This window comes from Aedes aegypti, chromosome 2, assembly GCF_002204515.2.
Source record: "Aedes aegypti strain LVP_AGWG chromosome 2, AaegL5.0 Primary Assembly, whole genome shotgun sequence".
NCBI lineage: Eukaryota > Metazoa > Arthropoda > Insecta > Diptera > Culicidae > Aedes > Aedes aegypti.
The window spans coordinates 123,727,026-123,749,091 of NC_035108.1; the positions used below are offsets into that span (position 1 = coordinate 123,727,026).

At 37.6% G+C, this 22,066-nt stretch overlaps 1 protein-coding gene across 7 annotated transcripts in view; it reads left to right on the plus strand.

Annotated features, from left to right (window-relative positions):
• The window catches only part of LOC5575117 (peroxidasin), a 519,729-nt gene that overhangs the window by 435,452 nt on the left and 62,211 nt on the right, over positions 1 to 22,066 (plus strand). For all 7 annotated transcript variants that reach the window (XM_021842192.1, XM_021842199.1, XM_021842193.1 and 4 more), the window contains 2 exons: positions 5,394 to 5,597; positions 14,169 to 14,344. In XM_021842192.1, coding sequence (XP_021697884.1) covers positions 5,394 to 5,597; positions 14,169 to 14,344 — 380 coding nt within the window. The remainder of the gene's footprint in view (positions 1 to 5,393; positions 5,598 to 14,168; positions 14,345 to 22,066) is intronic.

The window sequence follows — 22,066 nt, forward strand, 5'->3', positions numbered from 1 at the left end:
GTACAAGAAGGCGTGGAGCGCAGCGAGCTAGGTGGGCGGATCAAGTGCGTATCGATTTGGCGAGCGTGGGGCAGAACCGAGGATGGAGAGATGCGGCCACGAACCGAGTATTGTGGCGTGAAATTGTTGATTCAGTGTTATCTGTGTAGATGTTAACTAAATAAATGAATTATCTTTTGATGACTCTCCATGGTATTAACTCCATTTTGTCAAAAATGTCGAATGTGACTGTTATGCAGCTATGGGCAGTTCATCGCATAACGCAAAAGGTCATTTCGTAATACGTACATTCTGGTTGTCTGGGAAGTTCGCCAGTCTATAGCATGTAGTTATCCGTAATTAGTTGATGATGCAATATTATTCCATCCTTCGATTGATTCTGATCGATTTGGACAAGAAGAGACAAGAAGAAGATAGAAAAAAAATAACAAAAACTAGTCACAATGTTACTTGGTACTTTCGGTTGTCATGCAAATTTTAGTTACGCGAGTAGAGGCGCATTGTACTTTGTACAACACCCTTGGTTTTTCATGTTCAACATGAAATACCTCACGATCTAGATTAAGCATAGAGAAATTAGCTTCAATATAAGCTACATGCGATAATAAACGGGATTCCATCACCAGGCGGTGCTAGAGTACATGAATGTGATCATGAAGCGTTTGTTTTGCCAATATCGTAGGAGTCAGCCACTTAGAAAGATGGCGTCTTTGGCTGAGTTGTACAGAAACTCAAAGGCAATCTTTATTAGAGGTTTGAAATTCGAGATTAGTATATATGACAGCCCTTGAGCTCCTGAACAACATTACAACATCTTTATAAGTGGTCAGGTTTCTGAGATGTTTGCAAAACAAAAGCTTGATGCTCACTAGCGCTCGGTGTGGTGGCAAAACTTTGAATGAACTAGCTCAAACAATGGTTGATTCTAACTTACTGAACAACTCTGCCGAAGACGTCATCTTTCTAAATGGTCAGCATCCTGAACAATCCGCAAAGCAGAAGTTTCATGCTCACTAGTGCCACCTATCGGTCAAATTCCGAATCAAATGAGGTAAAGGGTGCACGAAATCAAATTGCACCACTTTTAAATGGCTGTTACTTTTACCCGTTGGGTATTTTCTTTTGAAATTTTGGGTGTAATTTGTTCAATGTATATTTGTTTACGCTCCATCTTCATAACGATTGCACATCTGCTAGTAAATCTTACATCACTAGCAGATCTGCAATCGTTATGAAGATGGAGTCGGAAGAACAACAGCGGCGCATATACCTCGAAAATCCGGATCTATCTCATCGTGCCATCAACAGAAAGCTGGTAATGGTACATTCGACGATGTATCGTGTGTAAAATCGGCATCACGAACATTTGCCCATCGATCGGAAGAAAAAATTGGCAAAAATAGATCTCCATATATTGTTAAGGATCACAAACGGGTACTTCATGCTTTCAAGAGGAATTCCAACAGTTCAGTTCGAGATGTGGCGAAGAAACTGACTCTATCCAAAATTTTCGTGTAAGATGCTAAAAAACGTGAAGGACCACATGCGTACAAAGTCCAAAAGGCGCCTAATCGCGATGAACGACAGAATACGGTAAGTCAACATGTGCACGGAACATGTTGACGAAACCATCTTCTTCTTCTTCTTTCTGGCGTTACGTCCCAACTGGGACAAAGCCTGCTTCTCAGTTTAGTGTTCTTATGAGCACTTCCACAGTTATTAACTGAAAGCTTTCTTTGCCAATTAATCATTTTTGCATTTGTATATCGTGTGGCAGGTACGATGATACACACTCAATCTGTTCGGTAAAAATAACTGGGTTTTTGAACTACCGAAAAAGTCAGTAAACTAAAAAAACATGTCAGAAATCGAAAAACAGAGATTTTTTACTGAAATTTTGCAGAGAGCTTTCTTTTTATATCATATATCGATAAAAAATAAAACATGGTGAAATTTGCTTTTCAATTACGGGTGGCGACAGTTTTCATTTTACTAACTTTTCGGTAGTTCCAAAACCCAGTAAAATTTTACCGATCCCAGTAATTTAATATAAGTGTGTACTCTATGCCCTGGGAGTCGAGAAAATTTCCAACCCAAAAAGATCCTCGACCGGTGGAATTCGAACCCACGACCCTCAGCTTGGTCTTGCTGCATAGCTGCGCGTTTACCGCTACGGCTATCTGGGCCCCACGAAACCATATTGCCTCGTTATGGATTATGACGGTACTTCCACCCTAGTTAAAGTTGATCATTCTGAAACCCACATGTATAGTCTGTCAAGAGAGCTATAATTCGATTTCAAATATCAAAATGTCTGTGATGTTGCATTGTTTGATGGCTACTCTTGAGTTTCCTAATTTTAGTTTGGCATGAAAAAAAACAAAAATTTTAGGAAATGTTCAACGAACTATTGAAGTTTTCTTCTTCAAACAATCGACTATTACCAAGGCCATATAAAGACACCATTTAAAAACAACTTTCTCATGCATTCCAGATTTGTTTTCAGTGGCAAGTTTGCATTCACATTCATCTCCTCAAAAAAAAAAGCTTGCTTTTCTAGTGAACAGGTTGCCAATTTCAATTTAAATTGCCTACTTAAGGCGTTTTTGTGGTGCATATTGTAATTCATAGATTTCAATTCTAAAATTAACCAATATATCAACAAGTTGTAAGATTTTATTTATATTCAGTGACCCTATTTCTATCTCATGATTTTTGGATACTTGTCCAGTAATTGACCAACTTTACTTTCTAAAAAATGTTTTAGTCTTTATCATAGCATTTTGTCGAAACTTTGTTAACATAATTCGGTAACCAATACGAGTTTAACAACATTACTAGTTTAAAATGTTATTGAGCAGAATTGCATAAAAGTGATTAACTTCGCCCCATTTTATGTTATTATGGTCAGTTTGTTATTTTGAGGAACCAGAGTCTTCGATATAATAAATATTATAGAACTGGCACAGATCATTCAAAACTGTAACGAAACTGAACAGAAAGGATTCATCGAAAAACAACGAACAGGAAAGGACAAGGTCAACCACCACGATGTTTTGTGCTATCAGCATTACAACACTAAATTTCACGCATCAAGTGAGTGTAATGAGGAAGAAAACAATAATCTAGATATCTGGAAACCGTCTATAAATAATAAAATAGCCTTAAGGTGAAAATGCATCGAAGCCAAACCCCAAAATTTTCAAGAGCACGGATCTGGAGAACCAGACAGTGGGTTGAGCTGAAAATTTAATCGATTGGTCACACGCTGGGGGTTCTCCAGATCCGTGCTCTTGAAAATTTGAGGTTTGGCTTCGATGCATCTTCACCTTAACAATAATTATATACCAAATACGATGCGTCACTGGTTTTCTTTATGGGAACATATGTTGGAAATTGGATCATATTTGTATTATCATCTGTAAAAATTACCAAGAAAGTTAATCATGGATAACACAAAGAATAAACAGCATGGCGTTTTCGGCAAAGTCTTTTCTTTCAAAATGTCTAATGTTTTATAAGTAAACAATAAATGTAGCGTTATGTTTTTTTTTTCAGAACATTTTTATATTATGTCATCAAAAGTGGGTAATGATGACAATATAAAAATATTCGGAAAAAACATAGTTTTCGAATATTCAAATAAAAAGTCACATAATTTTCCCAAAAACATAGAGCAGATTATTTTCCTCAGAAAGCTGCAGAAAATATAAAAACTATATGATTTGGAGGTTCAGCCCCAAGTTTTTTAACATAATGAAATTTTGGGACAACCTAATGTGGAGTAATATCTGCGGATTTTTTTTAGATTTTTATCTTTGACAAAAATCTGATGGTATCGCTCCGCTTTGCTAACCAAATCGGGTTAATACTGTGTTGTGCATTTTTAGATCCTTTGAACAGTAGAGACAGGCTAGTTTCTCAATTATAAGAGGTTCATTCTGGTAGTAACATCACACGAAACCTATGGTTAAAAAGTTCAAGTAAGCCATTGCTTGCTCTCAGAAGGCAATGATGATAATTTCAGTGAAGAACCATATCATGCGGATTCGGAGTAAACCTAACGATAATATCACTCTGATATATGGACCACACGACTGAAATTTACAAGTACCAACGTCGGTAAGAACACTCGCCAAGGCACCATCTGCCGAATGTAATTTCCACCATGTTACAGCATTTACACCGGAGCCAGTATGAAGCTATTCCAGCCGTGTCCAACACCCAAATTGCAATCGTATCGCGATGGAGCCCGTTCTTTCCGACTCGTAATTTGTCGGCATTAGACCAAGTTGTAACGATCCCCACACGCTCAAAGGAAGTTACACGAAATTGAGTACGATTCGAACAAAATTAAGTTCTTCTGGACCTTCAAACCCTGTGTGTATATTAGGCACATTCTGAAATACTGCTCCTTGGCTGAAATTTGTGAAAATTAAGCAGAAATCATCATAAAACCGATTGTCAAAATTTCACTCATGGTGTGGTACTGAAGAACCCGGTTTTGTGGAACTTTATTTCAGAGAGCAGTTCCCCTACCATCGTTTCTACACAAAGTGAGTGCGATCAGAAAAAAGGAAATGTTATTTCTTCCTGCTCTCTTGCTTGCTGGGAGGAAAGCATTGGTGATGGCGATCTTGTACGATACAACTTAGTTTCACGGGAAACCATGTTCCGTGTAGCAGCAATACGCCATGCCACGTTTGCTAAAAAATTTGCAGCTGTTACTATTTATTTCGTTTCATCCTTTTTTATTTGCCACTTGGGCGCCAAATGCCAACTTAACATCGAATGCCGTCGGGAGCTGAAATGGAACATGAGCAAAGCAAAGATTATCTTTATAGTATCTAAACATTGTCAATAATTCATATCCCCATGTTCAATAACAGTTTACCACTAAAAATGATTTTCAGAAATTTTCCAAAAAATAACAACAATAATCTTTTTTAGGCTATTTCAAAAATTTCTGTCTAATTGTGTTTAGCAAATAAGATTTGATAGAAGGTAGTTTGAAGATACAATAGAATGTTGCAGGAATTTCTGAAACAATACTTTTAAAAAATTGATTCCAATTTGAACATAGTTTAGGAATAAAATAAAAGAAATTTAGTTGAACTCAGTGGCAGAATAGTTTAAATATCATAAAATAATTATTACATTTTGCAATTAAAATTTTAAAATACAGAATTCATTTAGAAAGAGTTATATGAGACTAATATGTATTTTGGACTTAATTTGTTCCGTTTTTGTATCATTACAATCTGGGCAACCTAGTGTCTAACAATTGAATTTCGAGAAGGAAATGCATTTCAATTCACTTCGACTTTAAACAACCCATTCCATCTCCAACGTTGTTTTCATTTCTGGTGTTTCTTCTCCCCCCTTTTCCACAGCGCCACCCCACTTCACCCTGGCACCGGAAAGCATCACGACCAAAACCGGAACCCGAGTAACGCTCGAGTGTGAAGCGGACGGAAACCCACTGCCACACATCTGGTGGAAGCGCGACGGGCAGCCTCTGAGCGAAACGAACCGGATCTACCTCAGCGACGACGATATCGAGCTCACCATCGAACACGTCAAGGAGTCCGATGCAGGTGAGTGTTTCCTCGTCGAGTGTCGGCTCAAGGAGTAGAGAAGAAGTTTTTCGCTTCTCCTGTTGCTTGCGAAAAGAACAACATTACTGGAGACGGTTCAGTCATGGCAAGAGTTGGGTTGGGTGTCAGATGAGGACTTGTTAATTTAAGAAAAAGTCATGTTTGCGTGGCACTTGGGACGCAAAAGGTGGTTCGAATTGAGTTACGGGAAATTGGATCGCACTTGTTGGATTCGGTTGGAAGGAATACAGTGCACTACTAATTGAAGAATGTTCTTTTCATTTAGGAATAGTAGGACACAAGAATATAAAAAGCAAGGACAGGAATACAGGAAAACAAAAAAAACAGAAAGATGAGAAGACCGAAGAACATAGAAAGGGAGACTGGAACACAATAAGACACAAAAACAAGAAAACAAGAAGACGGGTAGAAATAAATACACGGGATGGGAAGAAATAAATGCAGACAAGAAGGCAAAAAGGCAAGAAGACAAGAAGACAAGAAGACAGGAAGACAAGAAGACAGGAAGACAAGAAGACAAAAAGACAAGAAGACAAGAAGACAAGAAGACAAGAAGACAAGAAGACAAGAAGACAAGAAGACAAGAAGACAAGAAGACAAGAAGACAAGAAGACAAGAAGACAAGGAGGCAAGGAGACAAGAAGACAAGGAGGCAAGGAGACAAGAAAACAAGAAGACAAGAAGACAAGACAAGGACATGGAAAGACAGACATAGAGGAAGTCGAGAAGACAAGAAGACAGCAAGATAGGAGAAAAGAAGACACAAAGACAAGAAGATCGGATGACCGGAAGACAAATATAGGAAGACAAGAAGACAAAAAAATAGGATAACAGGAAAATAATAAGCCAGGAGAAAAAAAGACAAGAACCCAAGGAAGTAGAAAAATGAAGGATTCATGAAAGTAAAAAGACGTACCAATGGAAGACCGTAGGACAGGAAGATATCTTCTGATAAAAAGGCATGAAGACAGAAATACAAGAATACAAGATTAGGAATAGAAGGCAAGAAACCGAAAGATAAAAAAAAAGAATTTAGAAACGCAAATTCAATCATACAGAAATACAGAAGCACAGAAACACAGAAATACAGAAATACCTAAACACAAAAATACAGAAATACAGAAATACAGAACAAAAAAAAAATACAGAAAAAAAGAAATACAAAAATACAGAAATACAGAAGGCAGGAAGAAAGGAGAGCAGAAAAACTGAAATATAATAAGCCAATGAAACAGCGCAACAAGATCACAGCAAGATAGCCAGGTTGGAAGCAAAGATGACAGGAAAGCAAAATAATGTGTAGACAAAACGAAAGCAATACGAGAAGACAGGAAGACAACAAGGCAGACAGATCGGTACGCTGGAGAAGAGGAATACAGGAAGACATAACGGAAGAAAAAAACAAAAACAGGAAAAAGTAAGGAAGGAGAAACACGAGAAAACAAGAAAACAGGGGTACAAGGTGAGAGGAAGTCAAAAAGACATCAAGCCAGAAAAATGATAAGGAAGGTCAGACTGATGCTTTACAGACATGAAGAATTCAGGAAGACCAGAATATATAAATATACACGAAAAACAGGATGACAAGAAAATACAGGAAAATCGAAGTACTGAGCACTAGGGTGCGGCTTATTTCTTCAAAAGTTCTCAAAACCAAAAATTCGCGTGCATGGATGAATTTGAATCACATTAAAACAAAAACCTCAAAGTTTAAGCTAAAAATATTAAGATTTAGAGGTAGCGCAATCGTCTTGAAGGTGAATTTTCCAGTTATAAAAATGGTCTTCAGTAAAATCATCATAACTTCGTTTTTTTACCAATTGTGTCGTTAAAATTAAACTTTTTACCTCATTTTACTAAATACTTCAGCTATGTTTAATCATAACTTTATAAATAATCAACCGATTCAAAATCTTTTGACATGTTTCATAGCAAATTTAGTTGTTCTCAAACTGTTCATGCAATATCTTTTTCTAAACAATTGTTTTGACTTAGCAAATCAACAAAAACTACCCAGGAACATATTTTTTAATGAAAAAATAACATTTTTGTTTCAAAATAATTTAAAAATTGTTGCAAAGTTCTTTTCAAAGGTTTAACAAATGATAAAAACCAGTGTTTGCTTTAGATATAATGTTAAACTAACAAAAAATTTAAGAAAAAACTGGAATTTTTCATTTTAAAAACATATTTTTGCAGTTTTTGTTGAATAACTTGGTCAAAACATTTTTTTAGTGAAATTCGGTGCATGAACAGTTTAAGAACAACTAAATTTGCTTCAAAAACATGTTAAAATATTTGGAATCCATTGTGTATGATCAAACAGAGATACATGTTTTAGTGAAATGAGGAAAAATTTGGAGTGAACTACTTTTAACTAAAACTATTTTAATTTTAGACAAATTTGGTGTTCTACAATGTTTTCATAAATTTCATTTTGAGCGAAATGATACTAAAACCGAACTTTTGAGAAAAAAAAAGCAAGACAAGAAGATCGGAAGAAAGACCGATACTAAAACACACAAAAAAAGAAAACGGAAAAATAGGAGTAAAAGATGACAAGAAGGTAATGAGATAGGAATACAGGAAAACAAGAATAAATAAAGACAAGAAGGCATATAGACATGAAGCCATAAGGACAAGAAAACAGAAAAAAACAGAAATACAAGGAGACATTTACAATACACGACGCGAGACTGGACACAAATGTACGATAGTTCTTACGTTAGCACAAACCAAGAATTATGAGTGATACAAGGAGACAATAAGATAGAAAAATGAGAAAACAAACGGATAGAAAGACAAAAAGACGAGTATACCGGAAATAGGGAGACAGAGCATACAAGAAAAGAGGAAGACAGGAATACTGAAAGACAAGTGGACAAGAAGACAAGAAGAGAAGTGGACCAGAAAACAGGAAGACCCGAAGACAGAAGGACAGGATAGACAAATTCCATCCAGAATGAGTCGAAAAAAATAAAAATCGGGCTCGATAATCTTCGATTTGGATTAAATTTTGCACATGTTTGTTGTATGGTAGAATAAGTGTTTTCAATAGAAAGAATATCATTTGACTCAAGAATAATTTTTGAAAATGGCCTATACATTTTTGCATGCAACTTATTTGAAAAATAATGAAACTCCAAAACTGTTGATTTTAGAGAAAAGTGTTCTATGAGAAAGGTGTAGTGAACCGTTTGGACTAAAAGAAAAAATATACACTGAAAAATTATATTATTTATTTTCTTAAAAATTCAAAATAGTTATTTAGGCAACAAGTTGCAAAATGATGATTTTTTCAGCACGAGTTGTACATTTATCCAACGAGGCTCACCGAGTTGGATAAATACAACGAGTGCTGAAAAAACCGAGTTTTGCAACGAGTTACCTACAACATTTTTGCTATTTCGAAAAATGCAATTTCAGCTGGATGAACACTAAAAGCACAAACAGACATTTCAAGAGAACCTACATGGGCACACATCCATGCGTAGTATCAATTCAGTATTTTTCAATCACGTAGGCTGTGATACAGCAGTACCCCTACCCATGAATGTCACAAGTTTTCGCGCTCCCATCGATATCAGGTAAGAAAGCACAGCACAAATGTTGGACTATTCGATTCCGAATCAGAATCGGCAGCCTGTGTGGGGTCGTCCATAAATCACATGGTCATTCATGGGGAGAGGAAGGGTCTGGTCAATGATCACGGTCCATACGAATTTCATAAATTTGTGTATGGACAAATGACCACAAGGAGGGAGGGGGGTGGCTTGGAATCCCAAAAAATCTGATCACGTAGTTAATGGACAGTCCCTGTCGGAATCAGATCGCACAACGGATCTAGAAACAAAAGCAATTATGCTTATTCTGCGCGGCATGTGAGGCGAGATTAACATTAGTCGCCTCACATCACCCGAGTTGAGAACGACTCGTCTCGACTCATACGCCGCGCAAATAAGCACAAATAGCATGAAGAGACTGGGTTGTTCGGTTGATGCCTACCAAAAGAGTACTGAAAAGTGCTGCTTTTTTTTCAGTAGGAAAAGTAGGCCATTATGTTGATCAACTTCTCAATGAAAAGGCGATTGATTTGCAACGGAATTGCAAAAATAAAATTACACAAAAACCCCATTTTTAATATTTTATTTAATTTTCGCCATAGAATCTTGATAGTAAACAGATGTTTGGGACAAAGTTTCATGATGGAGAAATTTTTACCAAAAAAGTATTTCTAAGAACAACTTTTGGCCGATTACCAAAATTTTATTTTTTGTCAAAATAAATACGTTTTGATGATACAATGAGAATCTTGAAATTATTCTGAACCATAATGATTATATGGATAATTTCTCTAGAAGTAGCCATTTTCGAAATATATCGAATTCAATGCAAAAAATATTATTCAAATATTAAAATAAACAATATTAAATTAAAATACTAAATCATGGATTATTCGCGATTCTCCATCAAGGAAAATAAATAAGAAGAAAGAAATATGGTCTTTACTCTCGGAAACGTAATACTATTGATGGAGAACCGCGAATAACTAATAAACAAGGCCAATTTTAATATTTAAATAATGTTTTTTTGTTGCTTCTAGAGAAATTATTCATATAATCAATATGGTTTAAAATCATTTCGAGAATGTTATTGTATCATCAGAATGATTTTCTTTTGACAAAAAAAAAAAACAAATTTTTGAAAATCGGTCGAAAGTTGTTCTTAGATTTTTTTTATTAAACATTTCTGCGTCATGAAACTTTGTCCCAAACATTTGTTTAACATCAAGATTCTTTGGTGAAAATTTAAAAATTATTAAAAATGAGGTTTTTGTGTAATTTAAAATTTAAGTTTTATTTTTGAATTTTTCATAAAAAATACATCTAAACATAATATACATAAAGTACATAAAATCTCGAAAACTTATTCAAATAGTCTCAAGTCAGAAAAGTGAATAAACTTACTTTATTGATCCTACGTGTTTCGCAGACGAAATTCCACATGTTCCGCTCATACCCAACTAGATTTTTAACTTTTAAAACGTTCAATTCCGGAATAACAAAACGGCGTAGGTAAGAATTACAACTTCGCTACCCAACCGCTACTTTCACCGCTCTATTGTATGGAGACACAAAGTGACTTATCCACGAATCAAAACAAAACACTACTTGAGCCGATTTTACACTGGTAGAAAAACGTCGAAAGTAACTGTATGAAACGGCTTATCATTTGGTTATAATTATTTTTGTTGGAAATAATAGAAACTACCTAGTTTTTGAACGCGAGCTGATTGTGTGCAAAATTTGAGCGCTGTACACGGTGAAAAACTGTTAAAAAGGTGATTAATTTTAAAACAGTTTTAGAAGACATGTTGTGATTCTTCTCAATTAGTTTTCTCGAAACCGTATGAAAGTTACTTACGTCGATTTGAAAAAGTATTCGAGAAATATTTTTTCAGTGTGAATTTTTTTCCTTGTTTTCCTTGCACACGATATACGAATGCAAAAATGGCAACTAAGGCAAAGAAAGCTCTCAGTTGATAACGGTGGAAGTGCTTTTAGAACATTACACTGAGTAGCCGACTCTGTCCAAGTGGTAACGTTGATGCCAAGAAGAAGAAGACAGCAAGACAGGTAGACCCGACGACTGGAAGCAAGAAAACAGGAAGACATAAATACAGGTAGACAGGACAGAAAGTCCGAAATACAGGTAGAAAAGAAGAGCGGAAGACAAGAAGACTGGATTACAAGAAAACAGGAAGACAGAACAATAGTGATTGAGGAATAAAATGAGACAAGAAGTCAAAGGTACAGGAAAACAGGTAGACATGAAGATAAGAAGACAGGAAGACATATATAAAGGAAAACAGGAAGACAGGAGTATAGGAAGACAAGAATCCAATTAGACAAGAAAATAGCAAGCCAAGAATACAGGAAGAAGGAAAATGGGAAGACAGGAAGAAAGAAAGATGTGAAGACTCGATGGAAGGAAGATAAAAAGATAGCAAAACAAGAAGACAGTCAATCCAGAAAGCAGAGATACAGGAAAACAGACGATAAAAAGAAAGGTAGACAAACAAAATTAGAAAAACAGGAAGTAAAAAAGACAAAAACAAGACTAGAAATCATATAGAAGATAGGAAGACAAGATTACACGTCAGAGGTACAAGAAGACAGGTAAACAAGACAGGTATGAAGACATGAAGGCGAAAAGACAGAAAGACAGGAAAACATGAGTACATAACCACAGGAAGACAGGAATAGAGGAAGCCAATTAGCGCACCGTTTTTCTTCGTGTTTGACGTTTAACTTTACCGCCATCTACAGGTCTGTGTTACAAGAAAGTAGAAAGATAGAAAGGTAGAAAGGCCGGAAGTTAAATATACAGGAAGCGAAGGTCGGAAATCGAAATATTTAAAAACAGAAATACAGAATATTATAGTTCATTCACTAAAAGATTTTGGAAATCTACAACCAGTCGCAGATGCAAAACATCAAAGATGCAAAGACCCGAATCCTCAAATTTTCAAAGAACCGATGACTTGAGAACTCGAAAATTAAATCAATGAAAAACGTGAATTCGAAATATCGATAACTAAAGATCCAAAAACTCAAAGACTAAAAGACTCAAACTCTCAAGGACTTAAAAACGCAAAACTCAAAGGCGCAAGAAAACAGAAAGTATACAACAGAACAGAAAGACAGCATAGAAGTATGGCAAACAGAAACGAGTAAAGAATGTAGCAAACTTTCAAAAAATTACAGAAACAATATGAAAGTTGGATCACAGAAATGGAAAAACGCTAAGGAGTTTTCTTTAGCACCCCCTTTAGCAAAACGCTAAGAAGTTTTCCCCTGAATTTGAATCTTCCAACTCAAAGTTCCCAATTGCTGATGGTCCCATCGTGAGTTGATAATCCCAAGAGCTAAATCAAATTGGAAAAAACATTCTGCTATCCCATTAAATGAGAATTCTCGCAAGTCATTTCCTGCATGAATAATTGCCTCTATAGAGATCGGTTCTCATACCAAGAAACAACACTCAGATGTAATAACCAATATGTCAGATCTGACGGGATTCCATTTATCTGTGAGAAGCTCCCTTTACTTTTCCGGAAGTGTGGTCTGCCGTCTCTTCTGGTCGCATGCTTCGCCCCAGCGGTCGCCCTGAAGTTTTGCCCTCAAGGCAAATATTTTCATTAATTGAACTGACTGTTGATTTATATCATTGCTGAATAACAAAGTTGGACTTGTAGCGTTCGAGGTGAACACAAAAAAAATGTTCATCCCCAAGCCAGGGTTGGTAGCGACTAAGTATCTTGATGTAGGACCATACAAGAGACAAGGGAAATACCAGAAAAAGACCAAGCAGAAAGCAGAAGATAAAAGCTTGCGTATATATTTTTCAGAGAATCTCTAATTCAGGGGCACATAAGTTTCCTTCACGTATTGCATCGCAGATTTGTTCAGAAGTTCATTTTATGGACATCCTAAAGGTTTATCCCAGAATTTCGTTCAAGGAAGCTTGCATCTTTTATTTCCAATGGCAGAATTTTATTTGATGACTGCAATTCAGGATTTTTCTCAATTCAATACCCTGATAGCCCTCAAGAAACCCTTCTACGACTAATTTGGTCTTAACCGACTCTAGTCACCTTTGTAGCCAACTGGTTACTCATCCTGATTTTGATTCTGATCATGTCCCTGTTACATTTCAAATACCCCATGAAGCGATTCTCAATCCTATCAGCTTCAAATTCAATTATTTTCGAGCCGATTGGATTACATATGAAACATACATTGATAATTATCACGATGTTAACATTTCTTTGCAAACAAAACTTGACATTGACATTGCTCTCGAAACTTAAACTTATTCCATTGTTGAAGCCAGGGGCATTCCAATACCATAATGTGAAGTAATATTCGAATCCATGATTAAAGACGATGATCTTAAACTATTAATCCGTCTTAAAACGTGAAGAGAAGGCAATTTCAACGCACTTGCGATCCTGCTATAAACAATATATGGTAGGATCTATAAAAATCAATGAAAAAAAGGTTTAGTCAATTAAGAAAAGAAATTTTGATTTTTTTTTTCAATTAGAACCTGGCTCTAAACTCTTTTGAAAATTATCTAAAATTTTGAAAAAAAACCTCAGAAGCCAATTCCGGCTTTGAAAAAAGAAAACAAATTATTACTAACTAATTGTGAAAAAGCTCACAAACTGAATAAGCGTACAATTTTTAGTTAGAATTCACTAGTCTGTTGATCAATTGGCTAAAGAACGGATAAAATCGTGCACACCTCTAAAAGATTAAAAAAGAAACTTTAAAGGCATTTCATTGAAAATAAATATTTAAGATACTTGCATTAAAATGGTGACCAAATTTCTGAAAAGACATCCGCTCCCACCCCTGCAAAGTGAACAAAAAGAAAACCAAATTCCATACAATCGCATAGGTAGTTGGCCATCGCCGTCGTCATCATTTTTCATCTTCCGTGTAATTTTCCTTTCTCACTTTCTCCCCCTCCCACCCCCTACAGGAAGCTACACCTGCGTGGCGGAAAACGAGCTGGGAAGCGTGGAGGCGACCGCCGAACTGGCCGTGATAAATGACGTTGGACCGCCGAGCTTTCTCTTCGAGCCGTACGATTTGGAAGCCATCGAGGGAACGACCATCGAGTTGCCCTGTAAGGCCGAAGACGACGACATCATGCAGGTAAGCAGCCGTAATGGTTCCCAATCTTTGATTGGCCGCCGTAAAATCTCCGTTTTTTTGTGTTTTTTGTGGACGAGCGAGTCCTCATCTCAATGCGCAATGTCACATAAATTAAGCAAACGATGGAATGATGAAAACATTATTGACTGCCTGGTGGAAATTGGAAAATTCTCCATCTTCAGCCTAAACCTAACGGCGAGACAGAAATCGGTTGTGGAAATATTGACAGGTTGGGAAATGGGAATGGGTTTTGGCGCCGGTTAGGTTGTTTTAGGAAATCGAATAAAGCTTGATTTATGACTAGAGTTTCGTTACTTTACGAGGACCCTCGAGGTGGCAAATCGGAAAATTTATTTCTCGATGAATGATTAATGTTTAGAGGTGCGAAAATGTGCGGACACGTGCGAAAGATTCGACGAACTTCTTTTAGATCTCTGTGTTTTTACTCTTCAATAAATTATTCATAATTTAGTTTCTTCTGCTAAGAAATTATTCCTTTATGAAATAACCTGATCATAATGTATGCTTAACATATTCAGCTCTTTCTACTGTTTCTTCTGAATCAACATTTAGGCACAAAAAAATCAGTTAAGTATCTTAGCAGACGAATATGGATTCATCCAAGGATATCTACATGAATTTTTCGAGGCATTCGTCTTGGAACTTTCTTTCAGAAATTCTTCTGTATTTATTCAGGAATTCTTACGATAATCTTCTAGAACTCCAGTAGTATTGCATGTTTTACTTTCCTTTTACTACAGACTTTTCTAAATGAATTACGTTAGAGTTGCTTGGAAGACTCGTACATAAACTTCCTCAAATATTCGTTTGCGATTACTACCGTACTGACAAAGAGCTTTTCTCCGTTGATTTGACCCTCATTTCTTGCGCTCTCATCACTATTCATGTGTTCATCGAAGTGTTGCTTCCACCTTTCGACCACCTCACGTTCATCCATAAAGATGCTCCCTTATCCCTGCATATCTCGACTCGTGTTCCTTTCTGCAGCATGACCTCTCACCTTGCATTTTTATCGTATAAGATTCTGTCTGTACTCCTTTTAAAACCAATCGTTTCACGTACCCTCTGTTACTGTAGCCTACATCACTGTACTTGAACACTTCAAGAAAAGATCCATATAACTCATCCCCTTCCGACGACGCTTGGACGATAAACAGCCGCTCCTCACTTACATTGACAGATGCTTCAGGTTTCCACAAGCTATCTCCCCTTTAATTATCAGTCTGCGCTATCAACATTCTGCCAAAGTTTCCAATGGGTTCAATTTCCCAAACTTCTCTTAGGTTGCTCGTACGCGTGGAGGCACGGATAAAATAAGCTTGGATCACTCAATGTGGCCTAAATTAATTATTCCTTCAGGTTTGCGAAGCACTAATGGTACACCATGCCCAGCATATACCAACCAACATCATCAGAAATTCTTCCAGAGAATTTTTCTTAGGTACTTTTCAAAAACAGTTTTTGAATTTTAAATTGAATTTTTACTTAAAGTTGAGACATTTTTCAAAACACACACTAAAAAAACATGGCTAATTTCCTGAACATTGGAAATTCTGACAATACTCATTAGCTGCCGACCACAAATTACGTAACGCTCTAGGGGGAGGAGGGAAGGCGCAAGCGCTACAGTTCTCACAAAAATTTGAAATTTCCTGTATAAAAAGCGTCACGGACGGGGGGAAGGGTTTAAAAATTTCCAATTTTAGCGTTACGTAATAAATGGACGCTGCCTTACCACTATAAGGCCCGGGATCAAATATCAGTTGTACCTTAAATTTCAATTAGCCACATCTCAACATCGACTCAACTGATTTTCAAATAGCCTTTCACATATAACATGTCCATAATCTATAGTTTAGCGCGATGAGAATAAAATGTTCCTAGGGGTGTTCAAATTTCCCCTAGAGCAATGAAACCATCACAATTTTTTACGCACACTTAAGCGGCATTAGAATCGTGTCAAATTTTACCACAAATTTTCAATTTAAGGTTTTTCAATCCCGAATAACCCTAGTTACCTGCATGTGAAACAACAAAATATTCCGAGCATCCTTAACCAGGCAGGTTTGTAATACTTACTTATTTGGTTTAACATCAATTACCGTTTTGATAATAGCAACATATTCAATTGGTGAGTCCAATGAAAAATTTAAAAATTTAAATTCAATATTCTGACGAATTCCAATCATTACACCTCCATATGTCATATTACGATCCTTTCCAATTATATTAAAAGATGGAATTCTAAAAAAAATATTTTCCACTAACCATGTTTCATTCAAACAAAATATATCAATATCATTATTGACTATTAAAGCTTTCAGTCTTTCAATTTTTGGAATAACACTTCTGCAATTCCATTGTAAAATAATCAAACTACTATTTTTGATTTGAGCCATTAGGAACAAAACAAGGAACTAATGAGGGGTCCAAAAGAATTCAATTTCTCTAGTATACGTCCAGGATAATTATAATCCACAATTCTCGATTACCTTTTAAATCGACGTAAGTAACTTTCATATAGTTTTGAGAAAGGTAATTAAAAAAAATCACAACCTGTCTTCTCACGGAGAATAATTTATTCATGTCGAGATTACGATCCCATTAATTACTTTTACGTACGCACAAAAAATTGTTTCGAAAGAAAAACTTTTTACTCCAACACTAAGTTTACCCTCAAATTAAATTCACACACTTCATTGATTCAGCTTTCCACTTGAACTTATTTTAATTATAATCTTACTAATTACTAATATCCGAAATCATTGACATCTTTTGATCTCAAGTCATGCACACATACACTGAAACAAGCGTTGCAGTAATGAGAACCATGAACGTGTTTTTAAATTTACTATTCCAACCACGATTGAGCTACCATGAACGCTTTTTATTTGCGTTTTGTTCCCTCTCAATCCAACCGCGTCGATAGCCGAGCGGCTAGCGTTCGCGCTTGGCAATCGCCAGATCCTCGGTTCGATTCTGGCCTACTGCAAGTTTTTAACCATGATATAGTAATCAAGTGGCGTTGTGTATTTAATTTAACCCTCTGATATAGTATTTTCAACCGCAACGCTGTTCTCAGTGTATCTACTCACTTCTAACTTGAGAGGAATAGTATAGATGATAAGATAACCGGCACTCACGCAGGAGACCACATATCAAGTATAGGTTTGCCGACGAGCACTTTGTTTTTATTTTTTCAATCGTTTTTTGAAGTCGATAAATCAGCTACGAATCTTTTTGGATATGTTGATAAAGCAGATCAAACTCCTGCGTAAACATTGCAAAATATTGTATACTAAACTAAATTTACTTTGAGTCAACTAAAATTTAGTTAAATTTTGACATTTGACGTTTGTAAATTCAATAACAAATATAGTTGTTGTCAACTATACGGTATAGTTATTTTGAAGAATATATTGTAGAATCAACAATATTTATAGTTATTTCTAAAACAACCTAAAAATATAGTTAATTCAACCGGACAAATGATTACGAACGCTATATTTTGTTCTCCGTGCTAAAACTGTTTTAAAATGAATCCCCTTTTTACCATATTTTTACCGTGTATATCCTTTAAATTTTGCATTCAATCCGCTCTAGTTTAAATACTACGTAATTCCTATCGTTTCCCACAAAAATTGTAGGACAAAATGATAAGTCGTTTCATTCAGTTACTTAAGACGTTTTTGTACCAGTGTAAAATCGATTCAAGTAGTGTTTTGTTTTGATTCGTGGTTAAGTCATTTTGCCTATCAATACAACGGAGCGGCTAAAGTAATGGTTAGGTTGCGAAAGTTTAAAATCTTACTTACGCCGTTTTCATCGTTGTTTGGCTTTACATCAATTATCTTGATAAAGCCTCGCCAACAATAATTCGCCAATTCACTCGGTTCATGGCCGCTTCTCTCCATCCTCGACTGTGACCCACGCTTTCCAGGTCCTGGTGCACCTGGTCAATCCACCTAGCTCGCTGCGCCCCACGGATGGTGATTGCACGATAATTTTCACACTCCAGTTTGTCGCCCTTTTTGTAGATAGGGCATATAACGCCTTGCTTCCACTCCTCCGGTAGTTGTTCCGTTTCCCAGATTCTGACTATCAGCCGATGCAGACAAGCAGCCAACCTGTCCGGGCCCATCTTGATGAGTTCGACTCCGATACCATCCTTGCCAGTGGCCTTGTTGTTCTTGAGCTGTTGAATGGCATCCTTAACTTCCCCCATCGTGGGAGCTGGTTGGTTTCCGCTGTCCTCTGTGCTGACGTAGCCATCGCCTTCGTTGTCCTGACCTTCTGTGCCTGTGTTCTCTGCGCCATTCAGGTGTTCATCGTAGTGCTGCTTCCACCTTTCGATCACCTCGCGTCCGTCCGTCAAGATGCTCCCATCCTTATCTCGGCACATCTCAGCTCGTGGCCCGAAGTCTTTGCGGGATGTGTTGAGCTTCTGATAAAACTTCCGCGTTTCTTGAGAACGGTACAGCAACTCCATCTCTTGGCAATCCACCTCTTCCAGGCGGCGCTTTTTGTCCCGGAATAGGCGGGTTTGCTGTTTCCGCTTCAGTCTGTATCGTTCCACGTTTTGCCGCGTACCATGCTGCAGCAATGCAGCCCGCGCTGCATTCTTCTCCTCTAAAACCTCCTGGCACTCTGCGTCGAACCAATCATTTCTTGAGCTCCGTTCCACATATCCGACAACGCTTTCGGCAGCGTCGTTAATGGCTGCTTTGACTGTCCTCCAGCAGTCCTCAAGAGGGGCCCTATCGAGCTCACCCTCATCCGGCGACGCTGCCTCAAGATACTGCGCGTACGCATTGGCGACATCCGGTTGTTTCAGTCGCTCGATATTGTACCGGGGCGGGCGTCGGTACCGTACATCATTGATGACGGATAGTTTTGGGCGCAGTTTCACCATCACCAGGTAGTGGTCTGAGTCAATGTTAGCGCCACGATAGGTTCTGACGTCGGTTATGTCGGAGAAGTGCCGTCCATCGATCAAAACGTGGTCGATTAGTGATTCTGTCTGCTGAGGTGATCTCCAGGTGTACCGATACGGGAGGCTGTGCTGGAAATTGGTGCTACGAATGGCCATATTCTTGGAGGCGGCAAAATCTATCAGTCGTAGGCCATTCTCGTTCGTCAGCCGGTGGGCGCTGAACTTTTCTCCTCCTGGCCAACCTGAGCGTTCCAATCTCCTATGATGATCTTGACGTCGTGGCTTGGGCAGCGGTCGTACTTGCGTTCGAGCTGCGCGTAAAATGCGTCCTTGTCATCATCAGTGCTTCCGGAGTGTGGGCTATGCACGTTGATTATGCTGAAGTTAAAGAATCGGCCTTTGATTCTTAACTTGCACATTCGTTCATTGATCAGCCATCACCCGATCACGCGCCTTTGCATATCAACCATCACTATGAAAGCTGTTCCCAGCTCGCGTGTGTTGCCGCAGCTCTGGTAGATTGTATGGTTACCTCTAAACGTTCGCACCAATGCTCCTGTCCAGCACACCTCCTGCAGCGCTACGATGTCGAGACGCGGGTCTTCAGTACATCGGAGAGTATGCGAGCACTTCCAATGAAGTTGAGAGATTTGCAGTTCCACGTACCGAGTTTCCAATCGCTAGTCCATTTCCGTCGCTGTGGTCTTTGCCGATTGTTCCGGTCCGTATTCTCTCGTTGACGTTCCTGTGCTGATGTGTTTTTACGGTTGGCTTGCAGGGCCTGACACCTACCCCTTAGATCTCCAGAGGACAATTCCCCCTAAATGTTCGGATGACCATAGTGCACAGTTTAGCTTAGAGTCCTTCTCTGGCACTCGGACGATGGTCAGCCGCCCCTGACATGGGGGACAGACGCTGTTGTGAGACGCTCCTAACATAGAGTACAGACGCTCCAGGTTTGCAAAAGCAAAAGCAAACCCCCCCTTCCCTGTCAGCATACGACCAAAGTTCCCACCGGGGGTTGGTTACCCGATCTTCCCCAAGGTTACTCGTACCCCGGCCAGTACCACGAGGAGGTAGGGATAGGAGTTGCTTGGCAAGAGGCTAAGGACCGCACAAAGGGGTCTATTTTATTCCTGCAGGTACACGAGGTACCAATGGTACGCCATGCCCAGCCATTTACCGCGCCAGGTTTGTGTAGATCGCAGTTTTCGCATGTCAAAACCTTTAGCGCTCTGCACTCTTATTAACAATTAAAATTATTTTGGACGTTATTCTGGTTATGACTGAATGACACATGGTGTAAGTGATGAAACGTCACGAAAACGTGTCCTTGAAGATGTATTGAACAATAAATGTAATTTTACATGGAAACGATGAAACTGTGATCGACATTTCCAGAATCAGACACTAAAGCATATGAAATTGGACACAAATTTTAGTCATTCGGTTCGCTTCTTTTATTTGCATCCTAAAAGAAGTAAATCAATTATTTTTTGGGAGTGGGTAGATATACAGCCATTCCATGAGAAACCGATCTAGCGGGTCACCGAATTCCGTGAAAATTTGCTATTTTGTTCCTTATCCGAAATAAGGATACACGTGTTTTTGTATTTTTTTGATTAGGTTGACCACTTCCGAAATAGGGTGACCAGAAAAATCGCGATTTTGCTAAATTTTTATTTAAAAAATCATAACTTTCGAACCGCTTGACTGATTTTCAGTTTTCTTGGACGAAATGAAAGCTAAAGATTTTATCACGGTGCCCCGACAGACCGTTATTATGTTAAAAAATTGTCCATCAAATCTGAGTACAGGGCTCGATTCCTAAGGTCATTCTGCACCTCTGGGCCAATTTTTAAAAAAATCCCTAGGCGGAATCTCGAGAAATCCTGATTTGAAGTTTTTGACTTAAAATTTCAATATAATTTATATACAAATTACAATTAACGCCGGGAAAACCTAAAAAAATCGTCCAAAAAGACGTTTCGTCGTCTTAACTAGTAAATAATTGTTATGGATGTTATATTTATAAATATTTTCAACTAACTTAACTAACCAGCGTGGTTTGAGTATGTTTTTATATGGGTTAAACCAGTAAGCTTAGTTCAATGGAATGAAATCAAAAAAACTAAATTTCAATTTACTAGTGATGCTGCGTTCGAAAAAAGTAAAGCTTTCAATGGTTGATATTATTTATTTACATCTTGTTTTTAGACTTTCACACTAAGTGACCAGCCCACTGAAGTCTGCCGTATTAATTTTTCTTAATATTATTTGCTTCTTTGTACTCTTGATGTATACGGCAAGCTTTGCACCGAGTAGTGTTCTTGAACTTTACGTTACAATTAACGTATTCTGTTTTCTCATCCACAACATGATTTTGACTACTCGGGGAACATCATTGTCACATGTCGGAAGTATTCTAAGATGTGCAAAGTCTTCAACAATTTCAATGCCTAGTTCTATCCGAGTTTCAACATCACTTGGACTCTCACTCTCTTGCCCTGCTATCATGTATTTTTTATTATTATTATTGAAGACTATTTTTTTCGAAACTCTTTTTAGTTCACTTTCTACGATAAAGCATCGCGATATCGTAAGATAGAAACATTGCAGTGGTGTTTATTATTGCGAAATTATTTACGAAAGAGAGAATGGATGAAGTTAGATAAGCTTTTATTAGGCAACAGTGTAGAAATGTAATTTGCCATTGCAAGTAACGGGTTCTCAAGCTAATTACGTAATCCATAAAAGTTGATAATCGT